This window comes from Styela clava, chromosome 1 (assembly GCF_964204865.1).
Source record: "Styela clava chromosome 1, kaStyClav1.hap1.2, whole genome shotgun sequence".
NCBI lineage: Eukaryota > Metazoa > Chordata > Ascidiacea > Stolidobranchia > Styelidae > Styela > Styela clava.
The window spans coordinates 2,293,402-2,310,591 of record NC_135250.1 but is presented as its reverse complement, the minus strand read 5'-3'; the positions used below and the strand labels follow the sequence as shown (position 1 = coordinate 2,310,591).

Genomic DNA, 17,190 nt, shown 5'->3' with positions numbered 1-17,190 from the left:
GACTTTGCGATTTCCAGAACTCCCTCGAAAATTCCAGGCTATGCCCGTGCTCTCAGTAATAATAGCTGTTGTCGAATATAAAATATTCAAGCAGATATTAAATATCATACAAGGACATGAAATCGAAAAGTGTTTTAGTACCGTCCACTTCCAAGTTAGTTAGTACGTCAACTTTATAGTTAGTGGTCGCCACAGCAAAATTTAGAAGTCAAAAAGATTTGCTGCAACCTCAAGACAAAAAGTAACCTTTTATCCTCGATTTATCACATTTATTTTTTTTTTTAGGTTCTTACTTCAATGCAAGCTGTCCTCAATCGTTTGAAATTTCATCGGGCCGAACTTGTCCGGCTTTTCGAAGATAAGACTGCATTGATCATAAGGTCGAAAACTATGAAACAGGCTGGTGGGTGCTCGCAGTAGTGTCTATTTATAATACATAAACGAGAATGTCGGTCGGAGACCGAAGACTTATCGATCGAAACTGCGGTTTTGATTCATGACTCTATAGTGACACCACGTGTCCCATCACCAATTAATTAATAACTCGCTAATTATACGACATAATTCATCCAAAATCAATAGGCTTCTGGTCCGAGATATGATGAATGCACATGCAAAATTTGGAACGGATTCAACTTTGCTTTCGTGAGATATCGCGTGCATCTAACAGACAAATACCTCATACTTACAAATATCAACATACTTACCGATCAAGATCGATAAGTAATAAAGCAAGCACGCAAATTATACAACTTAATTGAAAAGTCTATTAGAGTAAATGCAGCGTGAGACAAGTTAGTGCGACTTGCTTCACTATTCGAACGTCCTTCAAGGATGTCTGCTACAAAACGTGCTTGACAATGACGTCATAGCTTTTGATCAACATATAGCGGCAATTCTCCAACACAACACTCGCAGTACCATATGTAACATATTTATTTGTGTATAATCCATGAATAAATTTAATTTCCAATATCCCAACCTTTTTTCATTGACTTTTTTCTTCATTGAGAAAACATGTTTCTAATTGCATTACAACTCAACGAACTGACTGAGTTATGAACTGAATCATATGTTCCACTAATTGAAGGGCCTATTGCAATCACAAATCCACATACAATTATGTCATTTGATTATTGAATTCGAATATCTTTGAAGTATTTAGATTCTCAAATTCTCAGATATTCAAAAATTTCATCCTAAATAATAATCTTGAACTTTCATTTACTACTTTTCAGGCAAACCTGATGAACACATACAAGCAGGAATCGAAAAGTTAACTTCCAAAGCGAATGAACATTTACGAGGGATCGTTGGTTTCAGAAGAGCCCTTGATAGAAAGACTGTACTACATCAATTGTTTAAAGTGAAACCAAGTGATGGGCAAAAACATTTAGGTAATTACTTTATTTACAATTATTTTTGGAGACACAACTGAAAACTGACAAATAACACGCAAAAACGAGGCAATGTTTACAACCCTGCTTGAATATTTTTCTGCGGGAATTAAGTGTCTGAATGATCGCAAAATTTGCAATTGTTATGTCATTGCTCCCTTTATGCTGATTGGTTTTTGGTACGGAAATAAACAAGGAAATTGATGTCCGGGAAAACATCCGTAGCATTGGCGGTTGGCGCATCATGCTAAGCTTAAGGAATACGCTTGCTATCAAATTTCAGATTAGGCGGGCCTTGTAAGTGTGACATAAAAATATACATTTTATGCACAATATTTACAGTGTTACGAAAGCAAAAGCGGAAAACAATAGGTCTCATGCCAAAACAAAATTTAATTGCAACCTCAACAAATTCCTTGAGGTATTTTTAGCTAAAACATCAAAATTTGGTTTTAGTTTGGTTGAGGCAGCATCAGGCGGGTCATATTTAACTATCCAACGGGCCATAGCTTGCCCATGTCAGTCTTTCGAAAATTAAAATATACATAATCATTGTTTTTATACCAGGCGCCGAAAACTTACCATGTCTGACAGAATTCGTGAATGTGTCTGTGGATTCTTGTCGCAACGTTGTACGTAATGTACTTGGTTTGATGCTGAAAATGGATTTTAATGTTCCTTCTGATTTTGTAGTACTAGCTTGCAAGGTGAGCACTGCTTTTAACTGTGTGGGAAATGAATAAATTTCGATTCTGTATCATTTTTAAAAAATATTTTCAAATTTGTATAATACCTCATAGTATGATTTGTTTAAAGGGTGACAAAAAAAATACCCAGGTCAATTGAAACATAACTTTTTAAGGCCACGCCCCCTTTTCAGAATTTCCCCCCACCTCTAAAATAACTAGCCAACGATAAGCTACAATCGGAATGTAATATGTGTACTAGGTTAGGGTTAGACCATAATTTAATAAATACTACGGGAGGCTCTTGGCTAGTCTTCGAACTGATAATAGGACTAAAATAAGGAAAATTGGAAAAAAATTATCGCCTAACCCTAACCTGTTACCCATGTTACGTTACGATGTCCGCCATCTTGGTTCGCATACTTCGGGAGCACCGAACGAGACTTTTGTTCAAAATGTCCTGGATCACCCAAACTTTTGGGTACAATCACACACAAAAAAGTCCAAAGTGTTGAATAAATTTACTAATTTAGGAAATTGAGTTAATAAAAAATTTATGGGTTCTGTTTTTGGAGTCCTCCTGTATGTTATGAATATATTCTGATACACTATCGGCGCAGTAAAACGGAAGTAGCCTATTTAACGTTTACATGAAATGGACATCTTCTGTCGTTATAGATTTCAAAGCTGATTTTCAAAGATGATACTTAATGTGATTTTCTATAAACCACAAAATTTGACAAATTGTTTGTTTCCTTTGTTTTTACTGCTGCGATTAGGTACTCCCGTAGTATGCGAACCAAGATGGTGGACACCCAAACGTAGTAACGTATTTCAGGTACAAATATTGTGGGGGTCACTTGGCTAGTCCAGGGAAATGAAATAAGAAAAATTGCCATAAATTATAGTCTTAACCCTAACCTGGTGCACATACTATGATTCGGTCTCCCCCATCTTGGTTCGCATACTAAGGTAGTACTGCAATATATAACCTATCTTTATCACCTTAATTGCTTGATTTGTTTCTAGTTTTAATAATCAATTTTTTCTTTAAATTTTAGCTTTCAAGTCAATTGTGTCGATGGTGCAGCTCTCAATGTGTCTACAATGCGCGTGAAAAGTCGCAGTCAGAGGGCGCTAGAGTTATACCCCTTCCCCTATTCGTTGCAGAACTTGTATCACCTGACGAAATGAGAAAATTAATTTTTTTATCAACTGGGGGTACTCAATATGCAAATTCGAAGGGGAATTCCCATGCTGGTTCCACTATCTCACCAGGACCTTGGCCGAATCACGCGATTCTAAGTTTTCTACAAGACGCAATCGAGTCGGAGAATTTGGCGATCGTGGCTTGTGAAATGCAGCTATACCCCATCCATTGGTTGAAGTTGCAAAATTTAAGAAAGAGAATGATGAATGAGGCTTTGGAGCAGATGTCTGCAAGTACTTCTGAGGTAAATAATTTTGTGTGGTGATAAAATAATTTTTTATTTATCTGTTATCTTGATGAGATAAATTATTTTTTTTATTTTGATAATATAATTTTCCTACCTATATTTTATCTTGACCAGAAAATTTTTTTATCTTGATAGATGAATTTTGTAAATTGTTTTTATCCTTATAAGACAAAGATAAACTTTTCTTCCCTTTTTTTTTATCTCGGTGAGATTAATTTTGCATCTGATTTTTTATTTCAATAAGAGGATTTTTGAACTTATTTTTTACCTCGATAAGACTATTTTTAGGTTGAAAAGATAATTTTTGTATCTGATTTTTTATCTTGATAAGATCATTTTTGCATCATTTTTATATCATGATGAGAGAATTTTGTAACCTATTTGGTTATCTCTATTTTTTATCTTGATAAGATACATTTGGCAACCACTTTTGTATCAAAGAATGAATCCACAAATATGCAACTCGTAAAAGTGTCAATTTTTCAACAGAAAAAAATTCGGGGCTCCCGAAGTATGCGAACCAAGATGGCGGACATCGGAATGTAATATGTGTACTAGGTTAGGGTTAGGCCATAATTTTAGGTATTAATACTACGGGAGGCTCTTGGCTAGTCTTCGAACTGATAATAGGACTAAAATAAGGAAAATTTTTGCCCATTTTTACCCTGTTACCCATGTTACGTTCCGATGTCCACCATCTTGGTTCGCATACTTCGGGAGCACCAAAAAATCTTCCTGTTGGGCAAAATATTTAATTCATGGCTGATATCAGAATTCAAAATGTCTTTTATATTAAATTTCGTTGTTCAATGTAGCTCGCAGTTGCTATGACTACGGTTTCAACCTTGACCCCCCTGGCTGAGCTATTGGCAATGACCATGAGACATGATTTATATTTAGGCAAATACTTCTCAAACTTCTGCAAAACCGGAAGAAATGGCAGAAAATATCAAAAACGCAGAAAAATCATCTGAACCCTCTGATTTAATCGAAGAAAGCGAAATGATTGAAGACAAAAATGACGAACACGCTAAACGCTTGACTCTCGTTGACACCTACATATCATCAGCTGAAGAGTTTATTAACGATATTAAAAGAATCATGGTACAACATGGGGAGGACCCAGATATTGGGAGTGGAGGGGGAGGGGTGAAAAGTTCTGGTAAGTTTTTATGCCCATTACAAAATCCTGACTCTAAGCTTATGCCCACCATTTCACCAAGGTATAATTAGTGTCATAACCCAAGTTCAGTTTATTGTTTTCACAAATACTAGGCTTTAATTCACTTAAACGGTAGCAGCACCTTAAAGCAGTACACAATGAAATGATGAAGCACCAAGACTCAGATAAAACCAAGCCAAGTATGACTCGGCAAATAAATTACTGTTGCCAGTAAACAGATGAAGTTAAGAATACCAAAATATGCAAAACAAATTACATAAATTACCACGATATTTTGGTTGAGCAATGCTGAAAAATTTTAACCCATTCAAAAATAGGTGCCTGTATATTTTGGCTGCTTGTACAAAGCTTTGCATGGGGTGCAGGTGTGTGGATAGTGTCTCGAAAAAGATGTTGCGTCGTTTTGCTATAACTCAAAGTATCTGTAAAAAGTTGATTGACATCATAGATATTCTGATCCCCTTTTTTTATTCCAGATTCAGCCCCATCACCCAAGCTGAAGAAAACTGATTCATCGCCTTCACCAAAAGGCCAGGTTTATAAGCAAATGCGATACATATCAATCCTTCGTGCTGAGATGGATGGAATTGACGTAAAAATGAAAGTGAAAAAATCTCCTCAGACCTCTTCAGTGGTTTTTGTCAATAATTCCTCAACGAATCCGATGTCATCATTTTTAAAAGAAATACGATTGACCGATGTTAAAACTGGGAAAAAAGGACAAATGAACTCAACTGGAGCAAACAGACAGTTACTCTGTTCTCATGTGAGTGTTTTAAAAAAAATTGGTTACGCAATGCCAAACCAGAAATATTCTGGTTCGTACTAAATACAATACCTCACTATCTAAGAGTTGCCACTTGTACCAAGCCTTGTTATAATTGAAAGGCCTATAAAACATACTATAATCTAGTACGGTGAAGTGCGCCCTACAAGGGGGCATAAACATTTTTTCAAGGGTGGGTGGGGCTAATAAAATTGTTAGATTCAATCTTGTTTTGAATATTTACATTTCTATATTTCTGATATTTACGTTCCGTCCACGTATTTTCGACATGTTTTTGAATAAAACATACTCTCACCTTACTATCTGTTATTTGTAGCTTATTGTTAGCTAGTTATTTTTGAGGGTGGGGCGCGAGACTTAACAAATACTACAAAGAGGTTAAAAAGTTAGAGAGTTACTGTTCTAGTATATTCCTGTCTTGAGGCCTAATTTTCTTTACAAATTTTTCATTCATTTCAGATTTACGATTCCAGAAAGATTCATGGTATATCGAGGCAATGTGAATTAAACCAGAAGTTATGTACAATGGGATACTTGAAACTGATATCAAAATCCATCACTAACCCTCCCACTATGGTACTTGAAGATGACAAACATATAGAAGAGAATATGGATACTAGTAAGTACTGATCATGCTGAGAAGGCCCCCCTATTCACCCTCTCTAGCCCCACCCCCAGCTCTCAACCCCGCCCCTCTGATCTAAACATGAACTTTATATTAAAATCTAACACCAACCCTCTTATTATGGTGCCACCCATCCTGCCCCTTATGCCCCCGACCCCACCCTCCTTATCAAAGCATCAAATTTGCCAACTTGAAATTAATCTAACCCTCTTATTATGGTAGTTCAAGATAACAAGCATATAGAAGAGAATATGGTAAGTGCATAACATTCTAAGCAGGTCCCCTTCATCACCCCTAGCCCCCGACCCCACCCTCCTGATCAAAACATTGACCTTGCCGACTTGATATCAATCTATCACCAACTCACCTAGATGATGGTTGATAAATAGGAGAGAATATGGGTACTGATAAGCGCATGATGCTTGGCACAGGCCCCCTTATCCCCCCCCCCCCAATTTGGTATCCAAATCTTCCACTTGCCCACCCACTATGGTGTTTGGAGAAGACAAGCATATAAAAGAAAATATGTATACCAGTATATACTGAGCATGCTGAGCTGGTCCTTCCTCCCCCTGTTCTATTATTAAACGATGCTCGAACATTTTAGCCCACATGAGCTCGAGTGGGAAAATATTTTTTTAGAATGTATTCGGTTATGGCCATCCCTGCTAAGTATTCAAGATTAGATTTGAATTGAAAAAAATTATGGACCATTTTGTTATATTATAAAAAGTAAACATATACCGAATTTTCCGGCTAATTACTCTACCCGGCAAATAAGACGAAGTCTATTTTTAGCATCAAAAAGAGGGTTTTTCCCTATGGCAGAGACACTTTGCCGTCGAATACATTATAAAGTATTAATCCAGATATAAAGTTTACACAAATCATGTTTGAGAAGACTCATGCGAAAACTAAACCGTCCCCAGAAAAAATAAAATTAGCATACCACCCATTGAAGACATAAAATCAGGCCGAAAAATTGGTTCCAGAAAAGCGACTTACCGTAATTACTAGAAAATACGATAAATACATTTTAGATTTTTTTTTTTCATTTCAGAACCACAACCTGTACCGCCGTATCCTCTGAAAACGTTTAAGATGCTTCAGCAATGCTTTCTGTCTATATTAGATGATTCAGAGTCTCACTCCGTTCATTTGCCTTCATTACTGGAACTGATCATGCTGTTACAGGTATATTTTTTTTAATATCGTAGACATGGATGGCCATTCAGTTTTAATATTCGAATGTATTGGAAATGAAAATTTTACATTTATTTTATTTTATGTTTTATTGTAATCGGAGACAGACATATGTGGTTCGCCATATGATAAAGCCATTTTGTCAGCTTTCTCGCTAACCTTCCCTTTTTTCCAAGCGACCCAAATTTTCTAACAAATAAATTTTGTCAAATCTCATGTCCCAAGCATATTCTTAAACACTAAATGGCATGTAGTACTTTTATGGCCACAAAATTGAATGACTAATATAAAACAAAGTGAGAAAGACATGCTAGTTTGCCGTCAGCGAGGTTTTGAAATTATGGGGCAGTTTTTACTTAAGCAAATCAAAATAAATGTTTTTACTGTACTTTCCACGAATACAATGAAATTACCTTTTGGTTATTTTAAAGCAACCCAAAAATATTTTCAGGCGACCCAGTTTTGGGTTGCGACCTTAGGTTGAGAAACACTGGCCTATAGTATCAATAGTAATATTTTTATTCCCACTACCTTACAGAACTGCTACAGAGACGTTAAACTTTCAAGTGAATCAACTGATTCAGAGCTCATGCATTTGCTGTCACTAAAGGGCACTAGAGCATTGTTATTGGCAGTTAACAGTAACTATGGACACAATTTCCATAGCAACCCACAAATTTGGAGCTTGGTATTGAACCTCATTGGACCACTTCTAGAAGGCCATAACGTAAGTGAATTGTTCTCAACCCATTTTTCAATAAATTCCTTTTTTGAATATTTTGAAAAGCCTGCATTTCAAGGTTGAAGAGGAAGTCCTAAAACCAATACTGGTTATTGTAGGGCAGGGCTACTCAACTATTTTTATCGAAGGTCCGCAAACAAAACTTCAAAATTATTTGGGTCCGGTCTTTCCAGAAATGATATTTCGGCATCCTTAAACGAGCACTTCTTCGACCGACTAATGATTAGTAGCAAATTAAAAGTGTTTATTATGGTGTTATAGTTCTCTTCGTATACATTCAAAACTATGAAAGTCATTTTATAATAGGAAATTCAAAAAGTGCGGTTAATGATCCAAAATAAATAATTAGGTGCGGTCCAAATCCAATACTCGAAAGGTCCGGATTCGGACTGCGGTCCGCCAGTTGAGTAGCCCTGCTCTAGGGGATGTCGTGATAAAATAAGGTCAAACTAAATATGTTATTTAATAAATAAAATTAAAGAAAAAAAATAAGTAACATAAGATACATCATGGCGACTTGGAAAGCATGATCATGGAAATTTTAGTGTGAGAAAGGGAGCTATACAATTTAGTGTATATTCCATATTTGATTTTTAATCTTTAATATTCCATTTTTAGCGAATATACAGCAAACCATTGATTCTTCGTGAACTCTTGCAACCTGAAATTGACCTTGTGCCATTTTTTGTCAATATGCTTTCATCCAAGGTAAGTGATAAATTTTGCAGGTAAATGGGTTGGTAAACAATTGCTGAGTAGTCATGGAAACTCCCAATTACAAATGCCAAGCCATTTATAAAACTCCCCCTTTGTTAGTTGAAAAAAATTTGGACTTGGAGGAAATTTCAACTCTTAGAAAAGCAAATTTTGATCACAAAAACTTTCACGCAAACCTTTTTTTACTTATACTGGAGTCAGTTAGTAGTTTCCTACATATGTCTGTTATATTGGCCTTTGTCACTCGTGATGCACAAATATCATTTAATTATATCAGATATATTACCACACATAGCAGCCATACCAGAAAGCAACATGCAGTGTTGCCTGAAATCAATCAATGGTGACTTACGACAGTCATATGAAAGATTGCAATATCATTAGTATCAGATGGAAAGACAATTGCTGATTACTGAACAATTACTCAGATCATCCGTGTGCGGAGTATATCTCAAAAGTTTGCAGTCTCGAAAATATACAATGCCTGTCTGGTTAGAACCTCAATCAGAATACTATTGTGGGAAATTTATGAAAAAACTTATGAATTAATAACTTCTTTTTTTATCTCTCTACAGATGGCAGCATCGAATTCCAGCAGTCGTAGTTTCAATCAGTCGATATCTTTGCTGGGAACATCGACTTGTGAAAGTTTCACAAAATTGCTTTCAACTTTCCACAACATTGTTATAGCTTGCAAAGATATTGATAAATCTCATACAAGGTAACAGCAAGTTTTTCCATTTCTATACGGTAAAGTTGGGAGGAACTCCTGGTAAAAGATTACACTCTGAAATCTATATGTTCGTTTTGTAGAGATTCCACTCATATAAATACATGTTAATCCCCCTACCCCCCACCTCCACAAAAAATAAACTAAGATTCGGGACAAATTCTATAGAGCAGTGCCCTTCAACCGGGTATACCATATACCCAAGTGTATACCGGACCATAAGTTAGGTATACAACTGATAGAGGGTATACGAAGGGTATACAGCCTGAGTCAGGGATTTTAAACTGTAATATAATGAATTATAAAATATTCAAGCGGAGACAACAATGCAAACGAGGCGCACATGAAATATAAAATGGTATTTACGCAAATAACAAACTGAAGCACGTTGTTACGTCACAAATTATATAGATGATGCGGGCACGTGTCTGGGCTGGTGATTTTGGCTGCCATGATTTACATTGAGCATTATTCCCGTTCACGCTAAGGAAAGGCAGTCAAATCACAACGTTTATAACTAGCCTATCAGATTGCATGATGATATTGCAATACAATCTGTGCTTAAAATTTAATGTCTACTTAGGAATTGAATGAACATTGGTGTTTGTAAGGTATACAAAGTTCTTGAAAATTGTAAAAGGTATACCACGGTAAAAAAGGTTGTAGAACACTGCTATAGAGAACATAACTTTTGTGTAAAGCGTCCTGGAATATTAAACTTCCATAAATCAATCAATCATACACTAAAAGAATTAGTATGTATACCAGGTTAGGGTTATACGGTATCGATAAATTCCATTTTCAATTTTAAAAATTTTTCAAGACTCTATGAACACCCTATATATTTTTTTTTAAATCAAAACTTTTTTAATTTTTTTTGCAGACAAATTCCACAGCTTATAGTTGAGTATAAAGACATGTTATTGCTGACATTATCTGAACTTTGTCGCGTCGATGCGATGGGATTTACGTCAGTAACTCCGTCTGATGCACAAATTGTTCTTGTGGACGCGGTGCTTGAAATTATCACAAATGAAAAATGGGCCTGGGAATTAAAGTAAGCTTTTCAATATTTATTTATATTTTATTGTATTGTTTAACCATCAACTCCCGCCCCCCGAGCTACACCACTGGCACTGCTTATTAATACATGATGCATCAAAGGATGATGCTGACCCTTCGAAAAACTTTCTTAACCCATGTGTCTCCCTACTCTTTTATCAGAATACATAGTTTTGCTTTAAACGAGTTTCTAGCAGTTATTTTATGTGTCATGTTTAATATTGAAAAACCATCTAACGAACCAAATGAATGAAATGCATCATGGTCAAAGAATAAAACAAATTGGCAGTCATTTTACGTTAACCTAATGCATACATGGCGAATTTCATTTGGTGAAAGTCTTTACTCATGACCCCAAGAGATCTGCTCCATGACCCGCAGAAATGTGACCCCCACATATCTACTTCATGGTCCCCGGAGATCTGCTTTATGACCCCCACAGACCCCCTTTAGCATCCAGTTTGAACAAACTACTCCAGCCTTTTTCAAAGTTACACCCTGTATGCTTTTAGATTATGGGAAAAAGACGTTGAAATCCTTTTAATGGTCATCAAAAATGTCACAGAAAATTCTTACAAATACCTTCAATGGTCTGAGATTGCTGTACAAGGGGATTCTGATCAAGGGGTAAGTAGAAGGCTCTTTTCCGGACAGTGTAGAGTCCACTTGTTTCAAGCTTTATATACGTACAGAACAGGAAGGGGGGGGACATTTGGCAATGTTCTTGGACCAGGGGCCGAAATTTTGCCCCCCATGGCTTGCCATGTAAGTTTGAAAAGTTATATTTTATGAACAATATTTGCAATGTTACAAAAGCAAAAGTGGAAAACAATAAACCTCGTTCCAAAACTAAATTCAATCGCAATCTCAACAAATTTATTGGGCTATTTTTTAGCCAAAACATTAAAATTTGGTTTTAGTTTGGTTGTTGCAGCATTGGGTGGGCCTGATTGAATTGCAAAACGGGACGGATTTTGCTTAAAACTCCTATATTTTTTCTCATAAAAAAATTTCTAAGAAATTCAATTCCAGCTCCGAATATGAAAAAGTCAGTTTTGAATTTAAAAACTTTGGTGTATTCAGGCTTTTTTTAATATACTGTTAAAAACGCTCAATAATATGAATGTTTTTCAAGTTTCTGTAAAAAATATTACTTGTACAATCCCGATCCCAGCGTTGAACCAGGGTTTCCCAAGGTGGGCGATTTGCTGAGTGCGTCCCGAAAAATCCAGAAAACAGAATTCTTTTGAACCTAATTAATATATAATTAAATATTTTACACATTGTTTTTATTATAAATGTTTCATTGCTTATTTCAAATGCTGTGAATATGAATCAATAAATTCATTTTACCCCTCTATGTCGTTGTCTGCCCTATTGTTATGTAACATAATATAGACACTACTTGCTGCAATTTCGCAGTTTATTCATCTGCTAAGGCGATTTTAGAGTGATTATTTAGTATTTTAAAGGAAATTCATGCAGCGATAAAGAAGAAGTGTTGACTGTTTGCCTTTATTCCTTAGGCCTACAGGATAAGATAGGATTTACATATTTATCCAGGGGGGAAAGGAAAAACGAAAATATGGTTTAATCCTATGGCAAACCTACATGAACTACTGTGTTGAGCAATGACATCACCTACTTGACACTAACCAACAATTCCATCATAAATCATAAATATTTTTCGTTTTAGGTCGACCCACGTTCATGTATGTCTGGAGCCTTATCAAGCATATTAAACAACCCAACATCCAGCAGTTTTCCATCCAAGATTGAATCTCCAAGGGATTCTTTAATGTTAAAGTTGCTGAAACTCTGCTCTGAACTGGCTTGGGTAAATTGTTTGTGTACTTTTTCAACATGAATCCTGAGGGGGATAATTTTTTGCATGAGAATTGCTGGACTCCTCATTGTTGTAGGGTGATTTGTGTAACAGATAACCGTTTACGTCTCCCTCAACTTTTGATAACATTCATCTGAAACAAATATATATATATATTAATAAACTATATTTCATAGACACGACCTGGTATTGGATGAGATGTTGCGCAAGGGAGTAGGGAGGGGAAGGTTGAGGGTCAGAACCCCCCTCCTTTCGAAATGTAAAAAAAAGCATTTTCATTTTATCATACATAGCAATTTTTCGTAGCTTGACACACATTTTAGATTCGTCAAGACTCTTTTAGGACCCACGTTTTCTGTTTTCCGACCGGACACGCCAGCTGGTACGGTCTAACTTGGCAATTAGAAATTTTAGAATCAACTCTTCAAAAATCTTGGCGACCATTTTAATGCTTTCATTTTTTTTAGTTTGTGGCGCCTCTTCATCCTACTGCAAATGTACATCGAACTGCTGTTTACCAAATGTATGTGGATCCGGCCTCCCCAGAAAGTGTTGAAATGATTGATGAACAAAATAAGGAAGAGTCGATGGACGTAGATAGCGAACAGCAAGTAAGTGTATTTATATTTATTCTTTGTATTTATGATAATTAAATTGATTAATTCATGTAAAGTTTGAACGCTTTTTTTCATGTTTGTAACCTTATTCGGTTGTAATGAATTGGGTAGGCGATGCTATACTGAATTGGAAGAACCTTGCTTACTTGAACTTTTTTCTGCTCATCTTTTTTCTGAAATTATTGACTTATAACCTGTGTTAGCCGATTTCTACTAACATCACCAACAATAAATGATATGTAGAGCATTAATAGCTTGTGACTCGTACATAATGTTAATGTTAGAATTTCTGAAATTTATGTAGATTACATTCCTAGAATCTTTGCACTAGGATTTTAGTATCAGAGCCTTTATTATACAGTGTATATATGTTTAATAATTTCGTATTCCTAATCGTGTGACATCATCGTGGCGTATATGAATATGACATCACAAGTGTATAGTATATGTAGCATTAAAAATCGTCGGGAAAGTAGGTTGTAGAACATGAACTACCCTAAGATTCAATCTCTGCCATTACCATTTTGATTCACCCTTTCTGTGAATTAAATTAAATTCTTAGTGTGTGAAGCAGCTCTTCTAATCCTTCAGATATCCCACTATGAGTATAAAAAATCCCATTTTTCTAATATAACTAAAATTTTTCAGAAAATGGACGTAGACGACGAGAAACCTACTGAACCAGTAAAAGTGGTGAAGAAGCCTCGTCCATTCCGCACGGTTGCAGATCATATCTTAGAAAACCATGACATGATGGGAACGCTGCTGTCTAGTTTGGTTATGTGCTCAGGGTAAGGATTGGATTTGTATCTTGAAAGTTGGGTAGTTTTTCCATTCCTTCTGGGCTATGTTTTCTTTAAACTTTTTGCTCTGTGTAAAGATTTCTTAGATTTTGACTTACCTTGTTTCTTGACGCTTGTCAGCCATATTTTTTAGTTTGATTTCATTTTATTCAAAGACACCCCACAGACACAAGAATTAACTTATATAGTTGATAGTAATCAGTAACGGACAAATTGTAATAATTTAGCTGCCTCATATATTTAGACTGAATAAGATGAAGATAAAGATAAAAAGTTATTTTGGTACTTGGATTCGCACCTTATCGGAATAGCATTTATTCCAAATGTATTTTGCTTTTGTTTTTTTATAATTGTTAAACGTGGTGCATAAAATAACTCTTAAAACCAAGTATTTTTATAGAATGAATAGCAGGGGAGCCACAACTCTTTGAAAGAGATCATGAAAGTTTTTAAACCACTGGCTAAGTTAAACCAAATTCCAGGCTATCTTTAATGACTATTTTTTTTTCTTTCAGATCTTCAATGTACTCATTATTCAGTGGTCGAGACATCACACCCGGTGTTGTCATAGAGAAAGCAGCTTCATCTACTGGTGATGGGGTGTATGTGTTCTTGAGCGGACTTGTGGATGCGGCCACTGACTCTTCAACACCTTTGAAAGCTATATTGAGATACATGAGCAATGGAGAATTGGTGGATGGAAAATATGTCTCTGCAGAGGTTTGGGAGAGAAACAATTTTTTATTTTTAAAAATTCGACAATTTCAGCTTAATAAACTGGCAGTTACTTTTTTTATGAGGCTTTTATCTTCCCTGCCTTACCCACTCAAGTTGACAGCGATTTTTTTAGATTTTGCTCTGTTCATATTGTGATGTTTCAATTTGATAACAGGCAACAATACGCGTTTCTTTCCTTTCATCCCTATTATTTTTGACTGACTGGTGTGTCGTTAGCTTCTATATATCATGGCATGTTCGCTGTGTATGATATTACTGTCTTTCGTATCATTTAATTCAATTTTGTAATATTTGTGTGATCCTAAGCAGCAATAGCCCATTTAACGGTATCATACAAGGTTCAGGTGTAGGTCCCAACTTATTTTTTTGTCTTTATTTCAGGACTCTATTTCTCCAACTTGTCAGTTATCAATGCCACTGTTATGGTTTCTCCTTTCCGTACTCGATACTTCAGAAAATGTGAGCAAGTTCTGTGCACTAGGTGGAGCTAGACTAATCGCTGATTCACTTGTAGCCTCTGCTAAAGAGACGATTGACCAAACACATGGGCAGACTTCAGAGGCAAGTATTTTATTTCAAAAAACTTGTGAAAATGTGTAGAAACTGCCAAAAACAATCAAAAAATCGCTAAAACATGTAAAAACAATCAAAATAATCGCTGAAACGTGTGGAAACCATCAAAAAAATCGTTAAAACATGTGAAAACCACCAAAAACTATCAGAAAACTCGCTAAAACGTTTGAAAACTGCCAAAAACCATCAAAAACTTTTCTAGTTTTGCTAATGTGGTGCCCTAGACAGAAAGAGTTACTGTAAATAGATGGCATTCTGCTGCTGCTAAGATAAAAGTCAACCGTTTTGTTTTGTAAACGTTGAAAAGTATTGCTGCCATCAGCTTTATATCTGGGATTACTGTAGTAATTTACATAACATATATTACCAGGGGTTTGCAACAGTCGGCCTTTAGTGTGGCCCCTGTCGACACTATCAAGCCTAAAATCATAATCTGGCAGTTTATGTTTAAAAGGGCGCTCGCATGGGTAAAAATACACAATGTTTTTTTGCTCTTGTCGCTGTGTTAAATTTTTCGTTGTTATGCCCGGTGGCTTTTATTACAGTGAGGTTAAGCGATAGCCGTATTCTGTATATTCGTGAGGCCCAGGTAAATGTCTGAAGTTGGTTATATGGTCCACCGACAAAAAAAGGTTGCACACCCCTGGTCTATTACATTGATAGTGAAGAATTTGGCGTATGCATGCCTTTTCCAATCCTCTGTTGGGCCAACTTGGCCAATTTTATCTTCTACGACTCCAACGTGTAAATACGACTACAGCTTCAATATCAATAAAAGCAGAAATTATTCTGGTTCAACAGCTGTGGATAAATATGAATCCTATTCATAAAAACTCCTCAAATCCTTTTTCAGGTTCTTCGTTATTTGACAGCGGCATCAGATAGAGCAACAGCTTTTGCTCCCCGTGCTCCTGTTGTTCTACATAATGATTCTGTGTGGCCTGGGTTGCCAGGTTCAGCGGGGAAAACTGTTCAAAAAATCACAACTGGCAGTCAAGGATTCAATTATGCCACTGTGAATAATACAGTACCATCTGGCAACCCTGGTGTTAAAGTACTGACAAGTCCTTGGAAAGAAAATAAAGAGTTTGATTTTGCAGCTGTTGGTAGGTTTTTTTCCTCTTTCAGTTTTCTTTTCAAGGGTGTTGCTGCTCGATCACCAGTCGTGCTGTCTCGCGCCTCCCTTTACCCTAAAGTACCATATTTCCTCTTTCTTGTATTGTGTATTCACATTGTGTGCTTTGGAATGGTGGAAAAATAAATTACTGATTATTGATTGAAAATCTCGTTTTGCTAGATTGTTGGGCTCAGTTTCCTGCTACTTACTCACAAAATCTTAGCACTGAAAGGTGGAAAGCTAATTTTTATAGTTTCTCTCAAATCCTGCAGAGCCTCCTATATATTTGAGTATGGGCATAGCCAGGGATTTTTGAAGAGGGGATTCTAAAATTTTTTTAATTGCCAAGTCAGACCGCAACGGCTATCGGCCGTGCCAGAGGCCAGAGGCCGGAAAACATGGGTTTACAAGAGTCTTGCTGGTCTAAAAAGTTTTCCAAGCTAAAATGTTACAGTTTTATTTTATTTTTTTTACATTTTAAAAGAGGGAGTGGTGGTTACGACCCTCAACTAATCCCCCCCCCCTTTTTTTCCCTGTCTTCGCCCCTGTATTTGAGCAATTTTCTTGTTTCAAAGTTTTTCAAATAAAATTATTTTTATTACAGCAACAATAAACTGCTCTGATACTGCCTCCCAGCCTGCTGATTCACTCTTGAAACCAAAAGCTCTTCACAGACGTTCAAGATCTCCATCATGGTCTTATCATTTTCCCACAAAGAGCCACTGGGTGTCATTACAGCTCAATTTTCCGACAGCGTTCATTTTGAAAAGTGTGAAACTTATACCTATGACAATGTCACTATCAAGTGAGTATATCTATTGAACATACAGTGTACACTTTAGTATTTTACCAAGTTATTTTATTGCCGCTTTTTTGTGCAGCTGATGAGCCAATCAAATTCAAATTT

General features: G+C 36.1%; 1 protein-coding gene across 1 annotated transcript in view; it reads left to right on the top strand.

Moving 5' to 3' along the window:
• Positions 1-17,190, top strand: part of LOC120341671 (dual E2 ubiquitin-conjugating enzyme/E3 ubiquitin-protein ligase BIRC6-like) — an 85,282-nt gene that overhangs the window by 35,959 nt on the left and 32,133 nt on the right. The window contains exons 31-50 of the mRNA XM_078116163.1: positions 286-403; positions 1,239-1,397; positions 1,965-2,104; positions 3,145-3,537; positions 4,441-4,702; positions 5,200-5,489; positions 5,970-6,129; positions 7,196-7,329; positions 7,877-8,065; positions 8,699-8,788; positions 9,373-9,518; positions 10,411-10,584; positions 11,102-11,216; positions 12,286-12,426; positions 12,903-13,046; positions 13,701-13,843; positions 14,371-14,575; positions 14,975-15,154; positions 16,020-16,272; positions 16,888-17,088. Of these exons, the coding sequence (XP_077972289.1) occupies positions 286-403; positions 1,239-1,397; positions 1,965-2,104; positions 3,145-3,537; positions 4,441-4,702; positions 5,200-5,489; positions 5,970-6,129; positions 7,196-7,329; positions 7,877-8,065; positions 8,699-8,788; positions 9,373-9,518; positions 10,411-10,584; positions 11,102-11,216; positions 12,286-12,426; positions 12,903-13,046; positions 13,701-13,843; positions 14,371-14,575; positions 14,975-15,154; positions 16,020-16,272; positions 16,888-17,088 (3,637 nt within the window). The remainder of the gene's footprint in view (positions 1-285; positions 404-1,238; positions 1,398-1,964; positions 2,105-3,144; positions 3,538-4,440; positions 4,703-5,199; positions 5,490-5,969; positions 6,130-7,195; positions 7,330-7,876; positions 8,066-8,698; positions 8,789-9,372; positions 9,519-10,410; positions 10,585-11,101; positions 11,217-12,285; positions 12,427-12,902; positions 13,047-13,700; positions 13,844-14,370; positions 14,576-14,974; positions 15,155-16,019; positions 16,273-16,887; positions 17,089-17,190) is intronic.